Here is a 22574-nt window from a genome sequence, read left to right on the forward strand (position 1 = left end):
TGGGGTGAGCCCTTTCTCCCAGAGGGCTCCAAGTAATTTTAGCCAAAGAAAGCAGCTCAGTTTCCAGCTGAGGGGCTCCCAGGCACCAGCAGCCACCCCTCAGAGCAGCTGCTGGGTGAGGGGGTGGAAAACCCACTGTTTCACTGGGTTTTTCCACTTTTTTCCCCTCTCTGGTGGAAAGGGATGAGGCAGAGCCCCTGGGTTTGTAATGCCTGTTTAGCTCTTGTCCATCCCAGGGTGACATCATCTGTGCTATGAGGTCACAACTATGACCTCACAGGAACTGTTGGGGTTTTTTAGGGGGGGAGTGGGAAGGGTGGGTGGGTCAGGAAACGTGTTTGCCTGCTCTGGGTGCAAATGTGAAGGTTGCTTCAGATGAGGCTTCAAAAAGATCCAGAGACCTGAGTCCTGTCTGTCAAATCCAGAAAGGAGCTGGAGATGATTCTGGAGGAGAAGAAAATACCAAGCCACGGGCACTAAATATAGGCATCCATGTGAAGGTGGGGACGTTGGAGTGCAGGGTATTTTTATCCCAATCGAGGTGTTATCTGTCTATCTCCCGTGAAATGCTGGAGGGGGGGTGTTAAAGCACACAGAAAATAGCCACAGTCACACTTGGGTTTGTGTGGTCCGTGTTTTCCAAAAGCAAGATGCCACACTCAGGACTTTTCTCCCCTGGCTCAGTGCCCTGGATCTGTCGGATGACAAAGTTCATCAGCCAGGCAGCTCCTCAGTGTCCGGGGTGGATTTTTGCCATGCTTGGGGCACAGTTCAGGTCTGCTGCTCCCCGGAGAATTTCGGGTGCTGTGTGTGCACCCCAGCACACAGGAGCTGCCTCTGCTCTCACCAGAGGCACAGCCACCTCCAGCTTATGCTGGGGCTGAAGCCAGATAAGGAGGATGCTTCAGCACAAGACATAACCACATCTGGCACATGCCAGGGGCGGTTCCTGCGAGTTCAAAGGCTTCAGCACGGATTATTTACGCATTCACCTCCTAGCAAATCCCTTTATTCTTAAATTCCAGACAGTTTATTATGTGGAGATGCTGAAAATCCAAAGTCTTGTCCTCTCTGTGTAGATGTTAAAGAACTTAAAACCCGGGCAGACGTCCCGGGAGCAGCCACGGGGCAGTGCCAGTGCCTCAGCACCAGCCCCGCGGGTCCCTGGGTCCCTACGTGCCCATCTGCACAGACCCAGGAGGTGCCTGCCCCATGGCACCACGCAGAAAGTGGAGTCAAAAGGTATTTAAATGCTGCTAAATAAGAAATAGCATGGGACAGGCTGTAACTAGAATATTCTCTGTTGGTTTTTTTCTTTTTGTTGTTGTTGCTTTTTGTTTTTAAGGACTGGCTCTGTGAAATTCCTGACTGCAAACTGGGTATTGGATTACTGCTAATTCCACAGCTCTGCTGGGGCCTGCTTGCACTTCCCTCTTGGAATGACAGGAGTTCTTGGCTTGCTCAGTGATGAAGGGATTTGTTTTACTTTTTGGTCTTCAAGGATGCTCATGAGGATGAAGAACAAAAAGCTTGGCAAGGAAACAGCTCTGCTGAGAAGAGAAACCTTGATCAAACTTGTGATTTTCTCTGCTCCACGGAGTAAAGGAAGTTTATTTATAGAACAGCTTCTTTGGTAAAAACAAAACACATCCTGAATCCTGCTTTTGATGGAGCATCTGGCTGCAGAGCAGCGTGGCGTGCGTTGATTTTATTTGCTTTGTAGGGTGAAGTGGTGTAGGGTATTAGTGGTAATTAGCAGCCTGTGCAGATTGGGGTAGTTTGGAGAGCACACGACCTTCCACTGGAGTTGCAAATGAGAGCTGGGTTTGAGAGGTGACTGCAGCGGGGTTGCCTCTGGTGGAGCAGGGCTGTGCTCACTGGGATGCCCAACAAAACCAGCTGCTCTGTGGGTCCAACCATTTGAACCTTCTTGCTCAGCCAGGTTTGTTCAGGTGAATACCCCGAGATTCAGGCAGCCCATGGTGCAGGGAGGTGCCAAGGACCCCCATCCCTGCCTTGTCTCTGCACTCCCAAGCAGCCCCTGGGTGAGGCTGCTGGAGCTGGGTCAGGGGAGGGTCTGCATGCAGAAATACCCCACTGGAGCACCTCAAGTCACCTCTGCTCCTCTCTGCGTGTCTTTAAAACCACCAAAACCAACACCTGACTAACACGCTGCAGTCTTCACCTTGCAGCCGAGGATTCCAAAGTGTTTTATAATTAATTAACTAATTAGGTCTAAGAGCGTTTCGGTGTAATGTGCTTTTATATCCCTTCTCCAGAGAGGTGTAGGAATTGAGAGGGCCACCTCCAGAGCTGGTCCAGCCACAGCCCTCTCACCCAGCACTCACCACCTCACTCCACCAGGAGCTTGGTCTTAAAATGCTTTTGGGAGCTGTGGGGAGGTGGATGTCACCATTATACAGGATCAGCAACTAGTTCCTACCTGTCCCAGGTGAAATGGGTGAAATAGGTGAGAAAGAAGAGAAACTCGCAGGGGCCCAGGCACTGTGAGGGTGCAGGGTCTGTCCCTCCTGCCAGGATGTGACCCTTCCAAGCTGATTTATCAACACCACAGAGATTCCCTGGGCTGCACACACCCGCTGGTGCCCACAGGACAGAGGGATCCTCCCTAGCTGTGCCTGAGCTCTGGAGGTGAGAAAACCTGGCCCGTGTCTGCCTGGAAGTCTGCAGCTCTGCAATGCTCTGAGGTTGAGCAACCACTTGGGAAAAGCTTTGGATGTTAGGAAAAGGTTTGTAGAGATGGTGTACAGGAGGACAGCTCAGGTGGGGGAAAGGGAAATCCAGGGATATAATGCAGGAAGGTGAAGCCACCCATCAGCCCCAAATTCAGTCATTTAACAGATCTAATATCATGTTCTCATTATTAAAAAAAGCTTTTGTACTGTTAAAGAAAGCAATAGAAACAACTTAGAATCTTAAAATCAGTCTGGTAAATAATCCCTGGATAAAGTTAGTCATTGAGTTTAACATTTTTTGTTAGTGAGCCTCAAAGTATTTTGCCAGCAACATAAGCATCACTGCTCTCTCCTCCCTTTCCAGTGGCTGGGGAAGCTGAGGTGCAGCAATGGGAAATACCTTTCTCCACCTCTAACAGTTACAGCTTTGCAATTCCTGATTTAATTGCCATCAGTCAGAAATCAGCATACAGCCTGCAAGCTGAAGTGCCTGAAATACCCCCCTCACCCCCAAATTCAGGAAGCACCTGAAAACCCCTGGGGAAAAACATCTGCTGTGAAGTTTTTGTCACCAGAAGGGTGATCTGGGTCTGCCTCAGCCTGGGAGTCGGTGCAATTACTGTTGTGATGAGCTCGCAATAGTCAAATGCCACAAGGAAACAGCAGAGAGATTTGCAAACAAAACCATCTCTCTTCCTTCAAACATCTCTGCAATGCTGCTAACAGGAAAGTTTCATAGCTCTTGGCGCACAAGAAGAAAGCTTTCTATGCTGACAGATAAGAGTAAAGAACGAGGGCTCCCCTTACCCCTTCCATGTGGATCCTGGGATTTGTTGCCAGCCGGTGCTGATGGAGCTGCAGCCCCCTGGGGACTCTCCGGAGGGAGGCAGGGGAGGACAGGACCCCCGACCTCTGGATGGAGCCGAACCTGGTAACGTTTTGTCCACAGCGGACCCCATCCAGGAGGCGGATGAGGAGCAGGTTGGAGGGCAGCTGCTCGATGCTGCAGAGGACCAGGGTCCTGCACTCGGGGCACCTGAGCTCCTTCTGGGATTTCAGGATCCTCTGCAGGCAGGGCTTGCAGAAAGTGTGCTGGCAAGGCAGCACCTTCGCTGTGGCATCGAGCTTTTCGAAGCACACAGGACACTCCAACAGGTCAAGGAGAGCCAAATCTTCCATCCTCAGCGCCGGGCTGTGTCAGCCCCAGAGCCACCCACACAGCACATCCACCGGAGCGTCCCAAGCCCGACAGAACCGCAGCGGAACCCGGGGCTCAGCCACCTATCCTGCACCGAGGGAGAGGGAGGAGAGAGGGAGGGAAGGAGAAAAAGAGCAGAACTTGACTGCTGGAGTGTGTAATACATCCCACCTACATTGCAAAGCGGTGCCTCAGCAGCCCATTTGCCAACGTACACTTTGCGCTCGCATCCCGGTTCGGGGTGAGTCACTGTGACTCAGTCCCAGCCCGGGGACGGCGCCCGGGCCGACGCCAGAGGCAGCAGCCCCGGGTCCTGTCACCTCCACGGGTGACAGATCCCGTAGCTCGGAGGGGACCACCCGGGTTCCCCCCGCCCCCCGTGTCCCCTCGCCCCCCGGGCAGGGCTGGGTGTGCAGCAGCACCGGGGTGCGCAGCCCCCTTCTTCTCCCTCCTGCTCCCTGCAGACCCTGACTGACCCGACAAGGAAAAATTTACCGGCTGAGGAGATAAAAGTCCCAGATAAACATCAGAGCGGCCCCGGCTGTGCTGGGCTCCTGCCGCACGCAGCCGCTGGCTGTGCAGATCCCCGCACACCTACACCCTGCCTCGTTTTTCAGGTGGGTCCCAATTAAGCTCACTCTGTACCCGTTTTGACAGCAGTTCTATAAAAAGTCCTTCAAACAGGAGCTCTCTCCGGAGGTACCTGGCAGCGAGGCTCCGTGTGGTGCCATCCTCGCCCGGTTTGGCTGCCTCAGCTCTCTCTGAAGCAACCCCAAGATGATTATTCCTCCCACAGCCCGAAGTCACTCAACCCGTTCAGCTCCTGCTCTGCACGCTGGTGGGACTGAAGCTCACACCACCTCGGGATTCAAGCCCGGGCTTGTGGCCCTGCACTGCTGATGGGTGCCCTGTGCCCACTGCTGGAGGGGACCTGGGGCTGGGGCTGGAGATGGAGATGGAACAGGAGATGGGGCTGGAGATGGAGCTGGGGGCATCAGCATCTGCCAGGCTTTCAGTGCCCCATGCTGGAAGCAGGGAGCTTCCATTCCAGCCACCCATTCCTATGGATTCCCCATTCCTATGGATTCTCTCCTCAACAGCATCTGCTCCAAGGGATGAGAGGGAGAACCCCCAGACTCTGTGTTCTCAGCAGAGCCAGGGCTGGTGCCCCTGTGCAGCTGTCACTGCTGTCACCATGGGCCCCAGCAGGTACTGGATGGTGGGAGAGGGGCTCTGTGATGGGTGGGATGGCCACAACCCAGCCTATGTGGGACATGTCCCTGAGTGCTGCCCAGAGACCTGATCCCAAGAGCAGCAGTGTGGGGTCGGACACCTTCTCACCCCAGGGAGGGCATTTCATGGTGTCTGTGATGTGCCTGCACTTTATCACCTGAATTCCTATCTCAGCTCTGCCTTGCTTGAGCATTCTGATGGATTGCCTAACGAGAGAGCAGGAGATGTGGTGAGGATCCAAGACTTTTCCTTACAACCCCCGCCATATCTCAGGCACGTGTTTACAACCTACAAGTACTACAAATACTGGAGAAGACTGCAAATGGCACATCCATCCCTTCCCTTTTCTCAGAAAGACTCGCCCAGAAATGGTTAACCTGTTTTTACAAAAGTTCTTCCCTGGATCATGATTTTGCCAAAACAGTTTCTTTGTTTCGTGTTTGTTTTTTGTTTTTAATGGTGGCCATTTGGCTAAATTAAAATGTTGACAAATATTTTCAGGATAATGCAAGAAACCAATGACCTCACTCCGTTTCATCTCAAGTTTCCTTTTAGTTTGGTATTTCTTTGTAGTCTGTCATATGCTGATTTGTGCTTGGCTGAGTGAGTGCACTTTTTAATGAATGAGGCTGTAAATAACATCATCTCATCTACTGACGTTTTTAAATGCAATGCATCACATAAACTATCTTGCAAACGAGGGTTTTGAAGGCTGTTTTTTCTTTTTCACATATTCCTCCGTATTTGTGCTCTGTGATTAACACTCATGTATTTTCATCTGATTAGAAAGGACACAGAATTATGAATGATCTTGCTGTGGACACGTGGTGGCCATGAAGCTGACCAGCTGGTTCTCTGCACCCCACTTAATGCTCATCTCTGGCCAGCTCTGGTTTGTGAGTATTCCTTCAATTTTTCCTGAACTTTAGGGGCCATTCTGCTCCAGTTGTGCACTGAAAGCAATGGGTGGGACTGGAACTCTGCCAGGGAGCATCCTGCCTATGGCAGCACCCGCTGCTCAGCAAGGGGAACCAGGAGCTGCTGCCGAGCACTGGCAGCCCTGGGGGGGATGCTGGGGGCCCCGGGGGGATGCAGGGGCTCTGCAAGGTGCCTGACCAAGGCAGAGTTCAGTCCCTGGGCTCCCCGTGGGGCTGGGTTGTGTCCCTCTTCAGCAGAAGGTGGGGAAGCCCTCCAGTTCATCCCCTGAGAGTGCTCCTGGGGCTACAGCCCTGGGCAACCCCATCCCTGGAAGCTGGCAGAGATTCCAGCCCCCCCTCCACCTGCCTGGGGCTCTCTGAGGCAGGCACAGGGCTTTTTCCAGGATGGAGTTTCTAAATTGCCTGGTACAGGCAACCCGAGATGCTCTGATCTTGGGTTCTGCTGCAGTATAAAAGCTGGTGATGCTGACACTTAGCATTTATGTAACACTTTGAATCTTCAAAGCACTTTCCAAATGCTCATTCATCTGTGAAATGCCCCCCAGGCTCAGCATCACCCCTGCTTTACATGGAGAAAGCCAGGAGGCCACAGAGCACATCAGTGTCCAGTTTGGGATGGGGATGTGGGGTTTTCCTTCTCCTCTCCACACTCAGACCACCCCCCTGCCTCCTCCTCTCCCTCACCCTGCAGCTCCTCACTGGGGTTAAAAAATAAAAGGCAGAGCTAGAAAGCTGCCAGTCCTTCCCTTCCATTTAACAAGTCTCTGTTTGATGATGCTGTAATTAACTGCAGGCTGGATGCAGGGGGTGCCCCAGTGCTGCTGAGGGGTCCTGCCCAGGCACAGCCCCAGCAGGGGGGAGATGCTGGGACAGGCATGGTCAGAGGCTTTAAATCAAAGTGCTTTCACCATGAAGCTGGAAACCAGGAGAAAACTTGAGAGCAGAGTCATGGAATCATCTGCCATAGAATGACAGGGGCTGGAAGGGACCTCTGGAAGGAACCCCCCTGCCAAATATTTGTCCTGCTCTGATGTCCTTGCTCCTGCACTGAGTGGCTGTGACCCCAGTGCCCAAGTGTTGCCCTTTTCCAGCTTTGTTTTTCACCTATATCAACGTTTGGGGGTGCTGCCAGTTCTGTCACACCAAACAGGGTTTCTTTGGCCCACCAGAGGGACAACTCTCAGGAGCTCTGAGACACTTTGGAGATGCTCCAGCACTGGATTCTCTGTTTGTTCTAGGGTCACTCCAGAGTCATTGTCACACCCAGGACACCCTGTCCCTGGGCTGGATGCCTGCACACAGGCTGTGGGAGATGGTTCTCCAGCAGGTCCCATGTCCCACACAGGCTGTGGGAGATGGTTCTCCAGCAGGTCCCATGTCCCAGGGGGAAGAGTTTCTCTCTGTCACTGCTTGCTCCATGTCCTCTGGAGCTGCCCTGCTCATCCACCCCTCATCGCCCCCCACACCCCTGTGCCCAAGCATCCCACCCTGTGGGTGCTGGGGTCCCCGTGCCCCCCATGGTCCCTGCTGGGGCTCTGCCTGCAGTTAAATGAACTCTGAACACTGCTGTGGAGGGGGAGTGTGTGTGCCAGGAGAGCACAGGAGCCACCTCTGAGAACACCTCTGCAACACCCCTGCTCCTCTGACCCCACCAGTGGGTGCCCCACACCTCCTCCTGCAGGGAACAGGGACCTTTTGGGCTGTTTTTAGCTGCTGGAGGGCAGGGAGAGGGGGTGCTGCAAATGACAGATCTGATGCTGACAGCTTCTCCTCCTGCCCACCCACCAGCACAGCACCCGGAGCTGCTGCTGCTGCTGCAGGGGGTGATGGCAGCTCCTGCCCCTGCCTGGGAACCCCCAGGGCTCTGCCACGCAGCTCCCCAGGACAGCCACCACCTCTCCTCACCCTCCAGGTGACACACAGCCCGGGGAAAGCCACGGGCAGAGGGAAATTGAGTCTTTCTTTCACCTTTTTACCTGTTGTTAGGTTCCCCATCAGCTGGTGGGGAAGAGCCAAGCACTAGGAGGACATCCAGACTTGTGGAGGGGCTCAGAGAGCTGTTTATTGACCTCCTGCAGAGCCAGATGCTGTATTTTGCCCAGGCAGCCTGGCACAGTCTTGCTGTTGGGTAACATGAAGGCCTCAGACAATTCTGCAGTAGCTGGAGCAGGGTGGTGCCTATCCAGAAATAGAGAAGTATTTTTAAATTAAATTTATTCACTGATTTTCCTTGAGACAGATTGTTACGTGTTTGTTGAAGTGCCATTAGAAGCAGGCAGTGATGAAGAAGGGCTGAGCCCCAGTCAGTGGATGGACAGAATCCTCCTGGTGTGGGGAGGCCACCTGGACCATCACCATCCTCATCCTCCTCCTGCTTCCCCTGGCTCTGTAACCAGGGCTGCAGCACCTGCCCACGGGGGGGAATGGAGGAGGGAAAAGCTGACACCAGGCTCGTGAGATTTTGGGCCAGACCCAGTGCAGTCTTTGGCAGCTCCGAGGTCTCAGTGTGTCTCATACAGCTGGGCTGAACCTGCAATTTTTGGTTTTGTGCTTGTTTTGTGTTTTGTTTTGTTTTTTTTTTTAACAACGGGAAGAAACAAGTTGCTAAATAAAGTAAAAATAAAAGTAAATAAAGTAAAAATTCCTAATAAGTATCAATGGACCCAAGCATCAGCCCATCAGGAGCTGTTTTGAGCTCATCCCAGCTGCTCTCCACCAGCTCTGACCACAGATGTCAGCCCTCAGTTCCCTCCTTAAACACAGATGCAAATGCCATCCCTGCTCCCCAGGATCCATCACCTCTAAGTGTTCCCAGGTGCTCCAGCCCCGAGCAGGGCCCGTGGCTCAGCCTGGGAACCCAACCAGGATATAAATACTGCAGAGCAGGAGCTGCAGCTCTGGCCTGGAGGGACACTTGTGGCTCAGGAGAGGGTAAGGGTTTTATAGGGTGCTGCAAATGTTCCTCTGCTTTAGGAGATGGAGGCACTATGGGTTCAGCTTGCTGCTGTGTTGGGTGGCAGGGTTACTGGGGACTTGCTGCTGGTGGAAGGAGGGATGGAAGGCAGGATGCAGGATGCTCCTCAGCAGCTTGGTGGAGAGGCAGAGCCTGGCTGGGGTCCTGGTGGCAGTCCCAGAGCAGTTTCCATGTCTGAAGGCAGCTGAGAGCTGTGTTTCAGCCACAGTACAGACCTGTGTACCCTGGGTCCCTGTCCCTCGTGGGATGGGTGTTTGTCCAGAGCTGCCCCTTCCCCTCCCTGGTCCCCCCGCAGCCACATCCCCACCCGTGTCCCCTCCCACAGCTCTCCCATTGTCTGCCCGGAGCTCCCAGGAGGAGCCAAGGGAGCTTTGTCCCTCTAGGTAAAACTCAGCCCTTGGGAATTTCCCTCTTTGAAGAGCTTCTTCTTCTTTTTTTTCCTGGTTTTTGTTTCTGTGTGATTTCAAGGTGTTTATGCTTACTTAGGGCTTTTACCATGAAAGTCCCCAGGGCTCGGGTGGGTGCTGAGGAAGCTGCTGTCCCCAGGGAGCCTGCAGGCTGCTGCTTTGCTCCCCCCCCCACTGACTCCAGCCCCAGGAATGGTCCTGCCCTCTGCACCAGGCCACAGGACACCTTCCCAGATTGTTTTCCTAGGAAAAATGGAGCCTTGTGAGCTCCCAGAGCACGTGCAGGTGTGGATGTGCAGCTGTCTGTGCACACTCCTCATTGTGCCTCCAGTTCAGTGGAGGGTGAAAGCATCCAGAGCTTTAAATATCCTGGGACTGTGATGGGAAGAGGAGGCTGAGCAGAGAGGGAGGAAACCCTGTTAGTCCCTTCACCAGGGGAGGTGATGCAACACAACTTCACACCTTATTTCATGTCTAATGAGATGCTCAGTGCTCCCCACAAGGCAGAGGTGTTAAATGTGCTCCAAACAAGAGGAGATGTTTGCATCTTAAGAGACATCAGAGTCCCTGAAGTTGACTCCTTAGTGCCACCATACCAGTGCCTTGAACTCTGCTGCCCCAGTCCCTTTGTATGCAGGGGGTGTTACTGGCAACAGGTTCAGCCCTGTGTGTCACAAGATGCTTGGAGGGAGGGTGGGAGATGCTTAAGAAGCCCCATCCAAGGGCTGCTCCCCAAGGGCTGCTGGGGGATGCTCAGCACCTGATTTTGGGGTGCTGCAGGGGTTGGTTTGGGGAGTGGGCTCACCCCATCAGCACCCCCATCCTTCTATGGCTCCTGGATGGGCCTGGCTGGCAGGGAACCCCTCCTTTGAACTCCTCAGGATCCGTGCTTGCCCTGTCTTTCCCAGCAGGAATGATCTGCCTGCCCAGTGCCTCAGGGTTTTGCTGCAGGTGTTGGGGGGCTGCAGCCATGCTCAGCACCGTGGGTCAGACAGTCACAGAGGGGACCCGAGGTGAGCAAAGCCCTGCACCCAGTAGGTGACTTCTTCTTCTCTTCGTGCTCTGAGCTCCAGAAGTGTTTGGATGATGCTCTCAGGCACATGGTGTGATCCTGGGGGTGCCCTACTCCAACAGGAGTTGGATTTGATGTTCCTGATGTGTCCCTTCCAACTTGGTAGATTTAATGATCCTGTGATTCTATGATTCATCCAAGAGATGCCTAAATGTTGGTGATTTTCTTCCTAGAACAAGCCCAGTTTGTGACTCCATGCAGCATCTTCCCTCTCCTGCTTTTTGACTTGTCGGCCTCTTCAGAACACCCAGAGCCTGCTCCAACACCTTTAAATTATCAGCTACAATTATCCCCTTGACCTGCTGATCCCAACCTTTCTGCTTGCCACTCCCATGCTGGATGGAGCAAGTTTCATGTTCCTGTCCTTCCTTTCAAGCTTCTACCTTGCTCCTTTTCTTCCTCCACAGCTTTCTGTGTAAGTAAGAGGGTCCTGCCCTCTTACCAATGACCTCCAGCCCTTCTCCCTGTCCCCTGGTGCCACCTCGGATCCCCTTTGTGTCCCTTCCCCAGCCCTGGCTGCAGACACCCAAAGCCTCTCCCCATCCTAGTTCATTGCCTACCCTCTCCTTTCCTCACAAGGGCTTTGGTGCTTGCTGTAAGGAAGCAAAACACAACAAAACAGGAAAACCTGCAGGTGGAAACACGCCTTCAAAGCCTGCCAGCCGGCTCACTACAGCTTTGGGTTCTGTCCTGCTTTGCAGGGCTTTGTTGCAATAGATCTAAGGCAGCGTGTCACACTCCTCAGGGCAAGGGCTGTCTCCCTCCCTTTGTGCTGCAGAGCCTCCAGCACCCTCCCAAAAATCACTTTGTGTTTCCTGAGGTGGGTGCAGGGAGGCCCCGTGCTGGAGAGGCATCTGCCATGAAAATGCAGGGGAGAAGAGTCTGGGGCAAAACAGGATGCAGAGATGAGCCAGGTGGTGACAGGGAATGATTTCACTGCTGGGTGGGCAGAGACTGGGGTTGTGCTGGCTGTGGGAGGCTGACCCAGGAGATGTGTTCCAGCCCATCCATCCTGCCCCAGCAGAACAGAGGTGGGTTTGGAGGCAGCCTCATAAAACCCCATCTGGAAAGTCCCTGCCGGGATGCTGAGCGTGGCAAGGCTGGCCATGTGCAGAGTGGGTAAGAAATGCAGAGAAGGCTCCTCAGAAACCTTTTCTTGGTTGGTTTTGTGCAGGCAGAGGCAGCAAAGGAAGGGGGTACAGCTCTGAGTGAGGAGCCCCTCTGCAGCAAAGCCCCAGAGCTGCCCCTGTGAGCCCCCTGCCATGGGGCTGCCATGGGACCCAGCAGGATTTCAGCTGAGCTGCTGCCACCAGCTCTTCCCATCAGCAGCAACCCCAGCTGGAGGTGCTGCAGAGGAGGGGATGGTTCCGAGGTGACAATTCCAGGGCTGGGGCAGATGTGGTGTGTGTGACAGCACCCGTCAGTATCCGTGAGGACAGGAATTCACTCTGCCCATCATGGCAGCGGTGCTCACTCATTGGGCTCTCTCATTGCTGCTTTGAGCTTCTTTTCCTGCTTGATTGTTCCTTTAATCAAAAGAAAATGAACTCCAATTAAGGTATCTGAGAGCACGATTTGTGCTGAATGGGGACTGCTGGTGCACCTCTGAAAAAAGCAGAACTGCTGAGGCCTGATTCCCACAGGACTTGCAAGGGAGAGGGGAGGATCCAGTTTCTCAAGTAACTGCAGCAAGAGCCCGGTTTGCTTCATGCAAATCAGAGTTTTCACATCGTGCCAGATCCTCGTGTTTGAGATAGGCTGGGAGACTGACAGGAGCATTTTTAATGGTGTTTTGGAAATGGGAAGGGCGTACCCGTGGCTGTGTTTCCCCAGGCCTGTCCGTGCATGTTCTCCTCTGCATCTCCTCCAAGGGCTTGTGATGAGGCTTCCAGCAGCCCAAGGGACCTGCAGGAGCAGGGGCAGCACATGGGGATGGGTGGGTGTGTGGGTGGGCTGGGGGGTGGGTAAGGGCCCCTCCATTGCCCCGTGCATGTTGGGCACATCCCCAGCATGCACACCCCTGAGCTGTCTTCATAGCATCTCATGAACAAGCTTCCAATAAACCTGGGGAATCAATCTGTTGAGGGTGCTAAGCTCCAAAAGCACGGGGTTTAAATTAAAAGAAGGCAGCTGTGGCAGGAGGTAGGCAGAGAGCTTTGCTTAATTCCCACTCAATGGAACTGCATTTACCAGTGGAAATTTACTGAAATCTTGGAACTTAAGAGCAAAGAGCTTTCAACTCCTCCTGTGTGTACTTGATGCAGGTAGGTGTCAGGAGCTGTTTAAAACCCAGACAGCAGTTACTGTGGTGGTGCCTTTTCCACCAAACCTACTCCTCATATTTTTCCCTCAAAAAGAAAAGCAGACCCAAGGTGTTGGGCTGGGGTGGGCACAGGGAGCAAACCTGCTCCAAGGGAGCCACGGGGCAGAGTCTTCTTTCCAGGGTGACCCCAACCCCTTTACCCAGCACCTTTGGTTTTCCTGCTGGGAAAGAAGATGTCCTGATGGGAAGAGCTGCACTTTCTGTGCCCCTTGAGAGCAGAGGAGGGAGCCTGTGGAGGCTCTCGGGAGGTCTCTGTCCTTTCAAAATGAAAACCCAGCCCTGAACGGTCAAAGGCCCTGAAAGGCAGGAAGAATTACAAATAGGGATTGAAAGCTAAAGAGAGAGAAAATCTTAATTAGATCTCCACCAACCTGTAGAGGAACACATTTGGATTAAAATGGCACTGGGCTTTGTACTCTCAGGTTTCAGAGCGAGAACGGGAGATTATTCACATTTGCTATTTGGGAAGCTGGATTGCTTTTTCTGTGAACTTGTCTTTTTAACTTCTCACCTTGTCAGAAAATTGTGAAAAGCTGCTGGGATGGTGTATTTGGGGTAGTTCTTATCGCAGCACACGGCAGAAACATTTCCATGGTTTCAGAGCATGGGCAGAGTTTTCTATTTAATCCTCTCCTCCCCAAGTTAACTCCTTTGCTCTTGTGGTGAGCCAGCCCTGCCCCAACCCACCTGCTATTTCACTGCCATCGCTGTTTTCTCTTGTGAGCATCTATCAATATTTAATGCCACGGTGTCAGTTTTGCTGTAAGATGAGAGGAACCTCTAGAAACCTTGAATTATGCATTGTGTAACGGGGTGGGGGGGAAGCCCGGGGGGGTGGGGGGGCAGAGTTTTTCTTTTGGACCCGAAGCTCTTGGAGCCGATCTGTCCAGGACTTGCTGCCTGGAACCCTGATCATGGATGAGCAGCAGAAGAAACTCAACCAGAGGCACGAGGGGAGGCCCCGCAAGGTGAGGTTCAAAATCTCATCCTCCTACAGCGGGCGGGTGCTGAAACAAGTCTACGAGGACGGGCAGGAGCTGGAGCCCCCGGCCAAGGAGCACTCCCGGCGGTCCCTCCGCCACAGCTTCGAGCCAGAGGACCCTTTCTGTGGGGCCAGGGAACATCCAGAGAACAGGTTCTGCCCGCCAGCCAAGCTGACTGCCCAGAGGATCAGCATATTCAAGGAGGACAGGAAATACAGTCTCACCAGCAACTCGCCTCTGCTCGGGGACTGCCAGCCCGGTGACAGTCACTGCAGGGTGAGTGCTGTCCAGATCAGGGCTGGGAAAACATCTTCGGACCGAACCCTTGGGTCAAAACTCCTCTTTGCCAGCCCAGGGTTTTAAGAGGGAGGTTGTAAAACCTTCAGCCTCCGTCCCACACGCTGCAGAGGGGCTGCTCTGCAGCTCTGCCTTTTGTAGGGTAAGATACAACATTTCCATATGTACCAGTGCCTATACGTGGGGATGCTAATGCATCTCAAGCAGCCAAACGTAAGGTGGATATTATCTTAATTGGGGATATTTAAAGCATTAAAGTTGCATGACTTGAGCTGGCAAAGCGGTTGGTGCCAGTGGCAGTGCTGCGGAGCCTCTGAGCCAGGCAGCCACATGCTCTGGCAAGTCAGGATTCCCCTTTGGCTACTCTGAAAATCCCATCTTAGTTTCACCGGGTGTTTTGTTAACACCTCATTAACGCCACAGATCCAGCAGTGTGTCTTCAGTCCTAATAAGAAGCCAGGGCCTGTGTAAGACCTGTTTGGTTGATTAATGCCCTGGGATTAGGTCCACTTTCTTGAATTACTTTTACTGGTGTTTGGTTTTATGAAATCTAGGTGTCCCAACTAAACAATTGATGTGACAGTGATGTCACTGATGATATTGATAACACAGCCACGCCACGGTGACACCCAGACTGCATGGGCTGCCTGACACAGCATCAGCAGACTTGCACAGCTCAGGGTGAGGCTGCCCAGAGAAAAGATGATAAAAAGGCAAATGGTGTGAGGATGGCTCCTTCAGCCCTGCTGGGGCAGAGCAGTGACCAGCTGGTGTCCTGGTGTTGGGTTGCTGCTCACACACCCCAGTCCTGCATCCATCTGGCTCCTGGCAAAGCAGCATCCCAGAGCTGTGCCAGGGGAGCCCAGGTGGCTGAGATTTGAACTGTCCTGAGTTGGTACCCTGGGCACCCAGTTTAGCTGCAAATATCAAACCACCAGGAATCTCTCCTGCCTGGGGACAGAGCACAGAGGTGATCTTATCCCTCCCATTAATTTGTTCTGTGTTCCCAGATAATGCTCATTTCTATTCCATCCTTTCCCTAACCATAAATACCTTGAATAATTGCTCTATCCAGGACCAGTTCTGTGCATTTGGTATTTGGAGACACCGTGTCTGGGTCCCCAAAGGCTTCTAAAGCCTTCTGCAGGTTGGTGCTGCCCTCTCCACCTTCCCCCTGCAGAGAAGGAGGTGCCCAAGGAGGGGCTGGGGCAGCATCAGCTGCCTGGTGTCTGCTGGTGCGACCGGAGGGTGCATCTGGACACCTCCTTTTGCAGGGCTGGGTGACACAGACACTTAAACAGAGTGTGTAAAACAATAGGATGTGCTGGCTGCCATGGGACACCATGGGAAAGGGGCCCCAGCAAGCAGAATCCTGCTTTCAGAGATGTGTCTGACCATATCAAGCTCAGCTTTAAAATTGTGAGAAAATAATACAAATTCAAGTGTGCCCAGAGGTGGGTATTTAGACTGGCTCCTCACTGGTAAGGCCACAATCTATCATTAGACAGTGAGGTTTTTCTGTCACCTGATCCTTTTGCCAGCAAAGAAAACCTTTCCATTCAATCTGAGAAAACCAAAACCAAACCAAGCATTGAAAGCTGCAGAATAGGTCACCAACACAGGGAAATTCTATTCCTGGTCAACACCATGAAAACTCTTCTCTGTCCCCCAGCTCCTCAGCCTTCCCAGGAAGGTAAGTCAGGCCCTGCCAGTGCAGAGGTTGCTTTTCCATAAGTGCCAACACTGCTGCTCTTGGAGCTTCTTTTCTTCTTGTGGTATTTATACTGGTGAGACACTGATAAGATTCCTCTACAGGCTTCCCCAATTCTAGATTTTGGCAAGATCATAATCTACACCAACAACCTGAGAATCATCCGTGCACCCATGGACCGTAAAGAGCTGATGAGGAGAATCATCCAGACTGAGGGGGTCAGTGACTGGGCCTTTGTCTACCGGGAAAAGAAAGAAAGGCTTGGTGGTGGACACAAAAAAGATGTGGAAAAAAAGGTTGCCCGCAACCAGTATGTGCAGGTAAGAGAAAATTTCATGTAAGAGAAGAGAAAATTTCATGTCTTACAGCCCCGGCCAGACCACTGAGGATTCCCAACCAAGTCCCACCTATGCCTGTATCTGGGACTTAAATAAATCTGGATGAAAAGCACCATTTTGTTCCTCTTCCTGCCGGGGGGATAAGTGACCAATGCTGAGTTCTGGTTTGTGCTCGGGTTCCCAGATATTTGTGTCTCCCACTTGATCCTTTCCCTGGAGGTGGGTGACATTTATGTAGCTTGGCTGAGGTCCATCCTTTGTCACCATCTCCCAGAGGAAGAAGAGCAGGCCAGAGTTTCTCCAGCCTGACAAGGTTAAACACAGCTGCTCTGTGGCTGAGACTGCCCCGGGCTAAAATTTTAATATCGGCTGGAATAAGATTGTGCCTTCCACTGCCTTTCTCACAGCTCAGTCTTTGTTGGTCAGGATCCCAATTAGTCTGACCATAATTTGATCCCACAAAACACAATGTTGTCATGCAGGGCAAATCCCAAGCCTTGCAGTTTTGCAGATTTGAGACCTGTGCTGAGGGCAGGTGCCTTTGCTCCTTCTGCAGCCACCAGCCTTGCACAGAGACCCCAGGGATGGGGAGCTAGGCAGGAAATTTGGCCTTTGTGAGTTTTGAAATGAAAGGGGGCTTGAGCAGAAAAGGCAGGATCCATCCACTCTGCTGGCAGACATCAAACAATGACTTCAGGCCTTTGGAAAAATCTGTGTCCAAAAGGATTTCCATCAGATCACTGCCCTCACTGGAGGGGCAGCTTGGAGAAGGACAGCAGCTCCTGTGAGACAGCATTCCAGAAAAATTTGTTAACTCTAAGAACTCACCAATGTCCTTCTGTTCTCTTTGATATTTGGGAACAAAAAGTAAAACCTGAAGGTTCCAAAACTATGATCTTTATAGAATAATTATGGCTTTACTAAGCATCGGTATTATGAGCATTCAGCTACAGGTGACCAAACCACAAAAAGGTTATTCTTCTGAGAAGTCAATTAATTTGGACTCTCGAATTCATAGGCAGGAACCAGTATGAAGCACATCTGGCAATGGGTCCCCACCTCACAGTCACAACCTGTTGGCTCAGTGCAGGTCTCTGAGCCTGACATCAAGAACACAAACCCAGCTCCAATGCTGCATCCTTCCTGGAGCAGATATTCAGTCATCTCTGGGCTCGGTGGGAGCACTGAATTTTAAAAAAATTTGATTTGAAAGAGGCTGCCTGGCACCCTGGGAGCCAGCTGCAGGCACAGGGCAGGGCTTGAAAGAAGCTGCTGGTGCTGAGGGGTTGTGGGGAGAGAGAGGGAGGGGAAGGGCAGGGCACGGAGGAGTGAAGTGTGGCTGAGAACTGAGGGTACAGAGCTGGGGAGAGGGATGGGCTGAGAAATGTCAGGTGGAGATGTGCAGACCCTCACATGAGGAGAAAGATGAATTTAAAAATATGGTGTCATACAGCCCAGTCACATTAACTGCTCCTTTTGTGTGGGTACCCACAAATTGTCCCCAGCAAGACGGGAGCCTTTTTCTTGACAATCTTGCTGTAGACAGCTGGATATTTTTGGCAGAGTGGCACATCAGGAGCAACTTAAAAGACCAGAATAGACAATTTCCCTCTTTGAAGTATGTAAGTATGTTACTGACTTTGGTGTCTGATACCCACTAACTTTTTTTTTTTTTCTTTTCTTTCCCGTGACTTTTCTCTTTCAGGAAGGAGAAGCTGAACACGGTTGTTCCCAGTGTAAAGGGTCGGGCTCTGCTCCTTGCTCCCTGTGCCACGGAAGCAAGTTTTCAATGCTGGCAAACAGGTTCAGAGAGTCCTACAGAGCTCTGCGGTGCCCGGCGTGCGACGAGAGTGGGCAGCAGCCCTGCCAGATCTGTGCTCCCTGACCAGGACTCTGTAGCACCCAAAAACACCTTTGAATTTTTTTTTTTTTTTTTAATTTTTTTTTTTTTTTAACCTCCAAGCATCTTGGCTATAATGACAAATTTTTCCACGAGAGGAAGGCACTTTACACCCACCTCTCTGCACCTCTGCTCTGGACTCTCCCTGGGGTCGGATGCTCGCGGCTGCTGAATCAGCTCGGACCTTGCTCTCTGCAGGGGGAAACTTCACCCCTGGTGCTAGAGGGGGGGCTTCACTCGGAAGTTAAGCACCCAAATACCTAAAATACCTCCGGCACCTGGGACTCGGCCCGAGTTTGCCCCTGGGTTGGGTGCAGTCGGTCCGGCCCAGCAGCCGCTCCAACAGAACCATTAAAAGCAGCAGCGTTGGTAACGTGTCAGGGTGTGAGGTGTGTTTGTGCTGAGGAAGGTGCCTCCCCTCGGTTTTAACTTGCTAAATGTGTTAAAATCGCCCTGTTCCTGGCAGTCAGCTCCCTGCCCGCGTCCCGAGCGCTTCCCCAAGGTTTTGCTGATTCTGACGAGGGGGCTGATTTATGGGGAGAAGTTGGAAGCTTTTAGCACACCTGGAGCTGTTAGATGTGTACAGTAATTTATTAATAGAAATTGTTAAATTTTTAGCCTGCTTATCGGAAAATGCTGAACTCGACCTCCACTCTGAGATGCTCAGCACTTTCCAGGGTCAGGCTGGTGGGGAGCAGGATTCTGTTGCTTAATATTAATCCCGTGTTGTAATCTGAAGAAGGTAAACTAATTAGGGAGGTGAAGGGATGCTGGGGGGACACTTTGCAGGCACAGAACACGGAGGCTTCAAGAGGCTGAGGCAAAGAGGGGGAAAGGTGCTTCTTAACTTATGACATTTTCTATCCACCAGCAGTGTTAATGCAGCCTCAACTTCCATGTTACCTCTGAGACGGGTGAGTTAAGAGACTGCTCACATGTGCTTGGTGCTGAGGTTGCAAACCTGGGCAGGGTAATTTATGGCCAAGTTTTATTTTCCTACTGTAAGTTATGAGATTTCTCTGCAGTACTTACATGATTAGAAATAATGCTGGCTTAGCCCTTAGACTCCTGAATGTCTCCTGCTGAAATGGCTTGATGGGCTCTAAGGGTTTATTTATTTTTTAAGTGCATAAATCTATAGCAAATACTTGGTTAGCTTCATTTATCACAATAGGATCTGCAATATGGGAAAATTTAGTCCTTTTGCTATTCATTGATGGCTGATGAGAACTGACAAATCAGAAATCGTTGTCAAGCAGACCTCTCCCCCCAGATCTGACCTGTTTGATCTCGGTTTGTTGGGCTCGTTTAAAAGACTGATGGCTTAAGGAAAAAAAAAAAATAACCGAGTGAAATTGCTGCCTGATAGCTTAATGTTTACAATAAAACTAGGTGAAAATACGTACTGATAAAATCAATATTTATTGTTCTCGGGGCATTACGATGTTTCTCAGTAGCTGCCGGGCTCTGCTTGTGCGGGAACCCACGGCTCTGCCCCCGCCTCTCCGGGACCCCTTCCCCTCTCCCTGCCTGCGGGTCACTGTGCGGGAACTGCACTGCGGGGGGAGAGCTGCGGGGCCCGGGGTCTGACCGAGCCCTCCGGAGCTGACCGAGCCCTCCCGGGGTCTGACCGAGCCCTCCCGGGGTCTGACCGAGCCCTCCCGGGGTCTGACCGAGCCCTCCGGAGCTGACCGAGCCCTCCCGGGGGTCCCGCTCCGCATCCCGGGGATGCGCGGGCCCTGCCTGCGCTCCAGCCTCGGCCTTCGCCGTTATCAGAGAGGTTTGGTTTTGGTTTTCTTTTTTCCCCCACGTTTAGCTGAAAATCGGCGTTTCTGTGCCCGGGGTGTCTGTTCCCTGTCAGACTGAGCCCCCCCAGGGCTGTCACTCGCAGCCCAGACAGCCCCGGTGCCTCCGGGGGGGTGGGCAGCACCTTGGTCCTGTTGGGAGGTGGGTGCCACTGCCCAAAGAGCACCCGAACTCCCAGCCCAGAGGGGCTCTGGGGCACTGGGCAAACCCCCAGGGACAGGAGGTGGAAAATCTGCCCTAGGAGGAAAGGCTGAGGGAGCTGGGGTTGGAGAAGAGGAGGATGAGGGGTGATGAGGGGTGTTTGTAAAGGGAGTGAGTCAGGAGGATGGGGCCAGGATCTTCTCAGTGATGCCCAGTGACAGGACAAGAGGTAATGGATGTAAGCTTGAGCACAGGAGGTTCCACATAAACACAAGGAGAATTTTTTTTACTGTGAGGGAGCCCTGGCCCAAGCTGCCCAGGGATGTTGTGGAGTCTCCTTCTCTGGAGACATCCAAAGCTCTGGATGTGTTCTGTGTGACCTGCTGAAGGGGGGTTGGACTCCAGGATCTTCCCAGGTCCCTTCCAACCCCTGACTTTCTGTGACTGTGAGGTGTGGGTTGCACAGCCTGGCTGGCAGCTCCCTGGGGGGCTCTGGATCTGCTCCAAAGAAAAGATCGGATCTGTAGAAAACTATTTCATGTGTTCTGTGCCCTGGCAGAGTGTGTCACTGCTTGGTGCTCTCTCGGCCTGGTAGCACAACAGTCATTAGGCTTTTCAGTAGGCTTTAAAATGAAAATGTGGTTTGTTGCTTTTTTTTTTTTTTTTTTTTTGTTTTTTCAGTGGTGGAAAGCTGTGGTAATTGCAGGTAAACAGCGTTTGTGTTGCATCTGCTCCTGGCAAAACAGCATCCTGCTGAATGCTCCTTCTGAGTGCTGCTGCCTCTCAGACCCAAGCTCCAAGCTGTGCATCAAACCTGCCCTTTTTATTGGTGTTTTCCTCTGGACAGTGGCACAGAAATAGGGAGGCATTCTCATCTTTGTTAGGAGCTGATGCTGGGCTTTTGTCCTCTGGCTGTGAGTGGGTTTTGTGAGAACCAAGGTGAAGAATGGATTGGGCTCCATTGTATTTGTTTTGGCCACAACTTTAATGCCAGAAGTGAGCAGCTGTCTAGTGCAGGACATGTCTTTGGCACAAAACCCCTGAGTTTGTGGGAGTTCTCAGCAGGACAAGATGGTTAAATGAATGTTGACTTTGAGCTAAATTCCTCGTTGATGCAACCAACTTAAAACACAAGGAAGGAATTTTTTGCTGCCAGGTCTCCACCTCCTGGTAGCAGAGGTTTGGCTTTGGCTTTGCCCAGGGCAGTGCCAAGGAGAAGCTGGAATGTCCTCACTTGTGGGATGCATGGCCAGCTCTGGCACTGGGACTGACACCAGAGCTGGGCTGGACCACAGAATGCCTTGTGCTAAAGGGACCTTTGAGTAAGAATTGTCAGATCCTTAAGAACTGGGTTGGCTTCATGGGGCAGAGTCAGAGTGGAAGATGATACGTTGTATTTTAACCAAGAAATAACAAGTTTTTCCTGTTGCTGAAAGCCTGTAAAGATGATGTTGGGTTTGCTGAAGTCAACAGGCTTCTGCATGCAGCCTTCAGCTTCTCTTCAGTGTCCATCTCACGAGGAAATGACTGATGAGATACAAGAATCTCTAAAAGATGTGCTGCCGTGTCTTTGTTTTAATTGACCCCCTGTTTGGTTTTGTTTTTTTCCTCCTGATGTTTGATGGCTCAGCAGAAAATGGAATTGGATCCTTGTATGGAAAATCAGACTGCCAAATATGTGAAATTCTTTTACAAAGAAAAAACCCAAAATGTCCTCACAAGCCAAAGACCATAACTTTGAACAGTAAGTACAGGCAGAGGTATTTAGTCTGGAACTTTCAGTTTATGTTCTGTCCTCTCTTTTTTTTTTTCCCTTGCCTCAAAATAGGACTTTGCAGTGGTGCAGTTATGATTTTCTTTTAGGGATAAACGACACAAAACAGGGAGGGGACACAAAAAAGCAATCGTTTTTGTTTCAGTCCCTGCTGCAGGGATCCTGAGCTCTATGTTGGGCATTTGCTCACCGTGTAGTTTAGAGTGCCACACCATGGCAAACCGGAGGATCTGCTCCCAAATCCTCCTTGGAAAACCCTGGCCTCACTCGGGGGAGGCAGGGCCACCTTGTGCTGATTTTCTGGAGTGTTTGGCAATTAGAGGTGAGAGAAGAAGCAGAGTTAGTGCTGTTCATTGTAAAAGGTTTGAACTGGAGTGGGAATTAAAATGGAAATTGTATTCTCTAGTACACTTCCATACGACTGGAGAAGGGCAGCTGGAGGTGAACAGTGAGGCTAATTATGACAGCCAGAAGCACAGAGCAGGAAGGTTAAAATAATCCTCATTTGTATGTGGCAGCAAAGTGCATCACATGCTTTTAGCCAGGAATTTGATATGATTGAAGAAGTAATTGCCATAGTGACTAATAAATGCCATGGTTAAAGCTGACTTCAGGGCTCAGCTCCTGCTCTTGTTCTTTCTGTCCTGGCTCCACAGCTGAACCTTTGAATGTTGGGATGCTGCAGAATGGGGTGGGAGGGTGCAAGCAGACGTGCTGCAGAGGATGCCAAAGCCAGAGCAGATGGGGTTCTTTGAGGGCATCTTTGTGCCAAGACATCTCCTG

The 22574-nt window shown here is 51.8% G+C and overlaps 2 protein-coding genes and 1 long non-coding RNA gene across 4 annotated transcripts in view; 2 read left to right on the plus strand and 1 right to left on the minus strand.

Moving 5' to 3' along the window:
* The window catches only part of SH3RF2 (SH3 domain containing ring finger 2), a 29638-nt gene extending 24878 nt beyond the window's left edge, over nt 1-4760 (minus strand). Inside the window, exons 1-2 of one of the 2 annotated variants that reach the window (XM_071758663.1) lie at nt 4598-4760; nt 3504-3982 (exon numbers count right to left, since the gene is read on the minus strand). In XM_071758663.1, the coding sequence (XP_071614764.1) occupies nt 3504-3875 (372 nt within the window). In that variant the 5' untranslated portion in view covers nt 3876-3982; nt 4598-4760. Of the gene's footprint in view, nt 1-3503; nt 3983-4389 lie in introns of both variants that reach the window. The other variant, XM_071758662.1, reaches the window with a different exon arrangement.
* LOC139802968 (uncharacterized) lies at nt 314-1673 on the plus strand. The gene is made up of 2 exons (XR_011728828.1): nt 314-500; nt 1346-1673. It is a non-coding gene; the product is annotated as an uncharacterized lncRNA (long non-coding RNA).
* An 8995-nt stretch (nt 4761-13755) lies between the features above and the next one.
* Nucleotides 13756-18364, plus strand: GRXCR2 (glutaredoxin and cysteine rich domain containing 2). The gene is made up of 3 exons (XM_071758821.1): nt 13756-14100; nt 15937-16152; nt 17876-18364. Exons 1-3 carry the CDS (start codon nt 13756-13758, stop codon nt 18053-18055), a joined length of 741 nt encoding a protein of 246 aa, XP_071614922.1. The 3' UTR covers nt 18056-18364.
* Nucleotides 18365-22574: the final 4210 nt, after the last annotated feature.

The sequence above is a fragment of the Heliangelus exortis genome, chromosome 15 (genome assembly GCF_036169615.1).
Source record: "Heliangelus exortis chromosome 15, bHelExo1.hap1, whole genome shotgun sequence".
Classification (NCBI taxonomy): Eukaryota; Metazoa; Chordata; class Aves; order Apodiformes; family Trochilidae; genus Heliangelus; species Heliangelus exortis.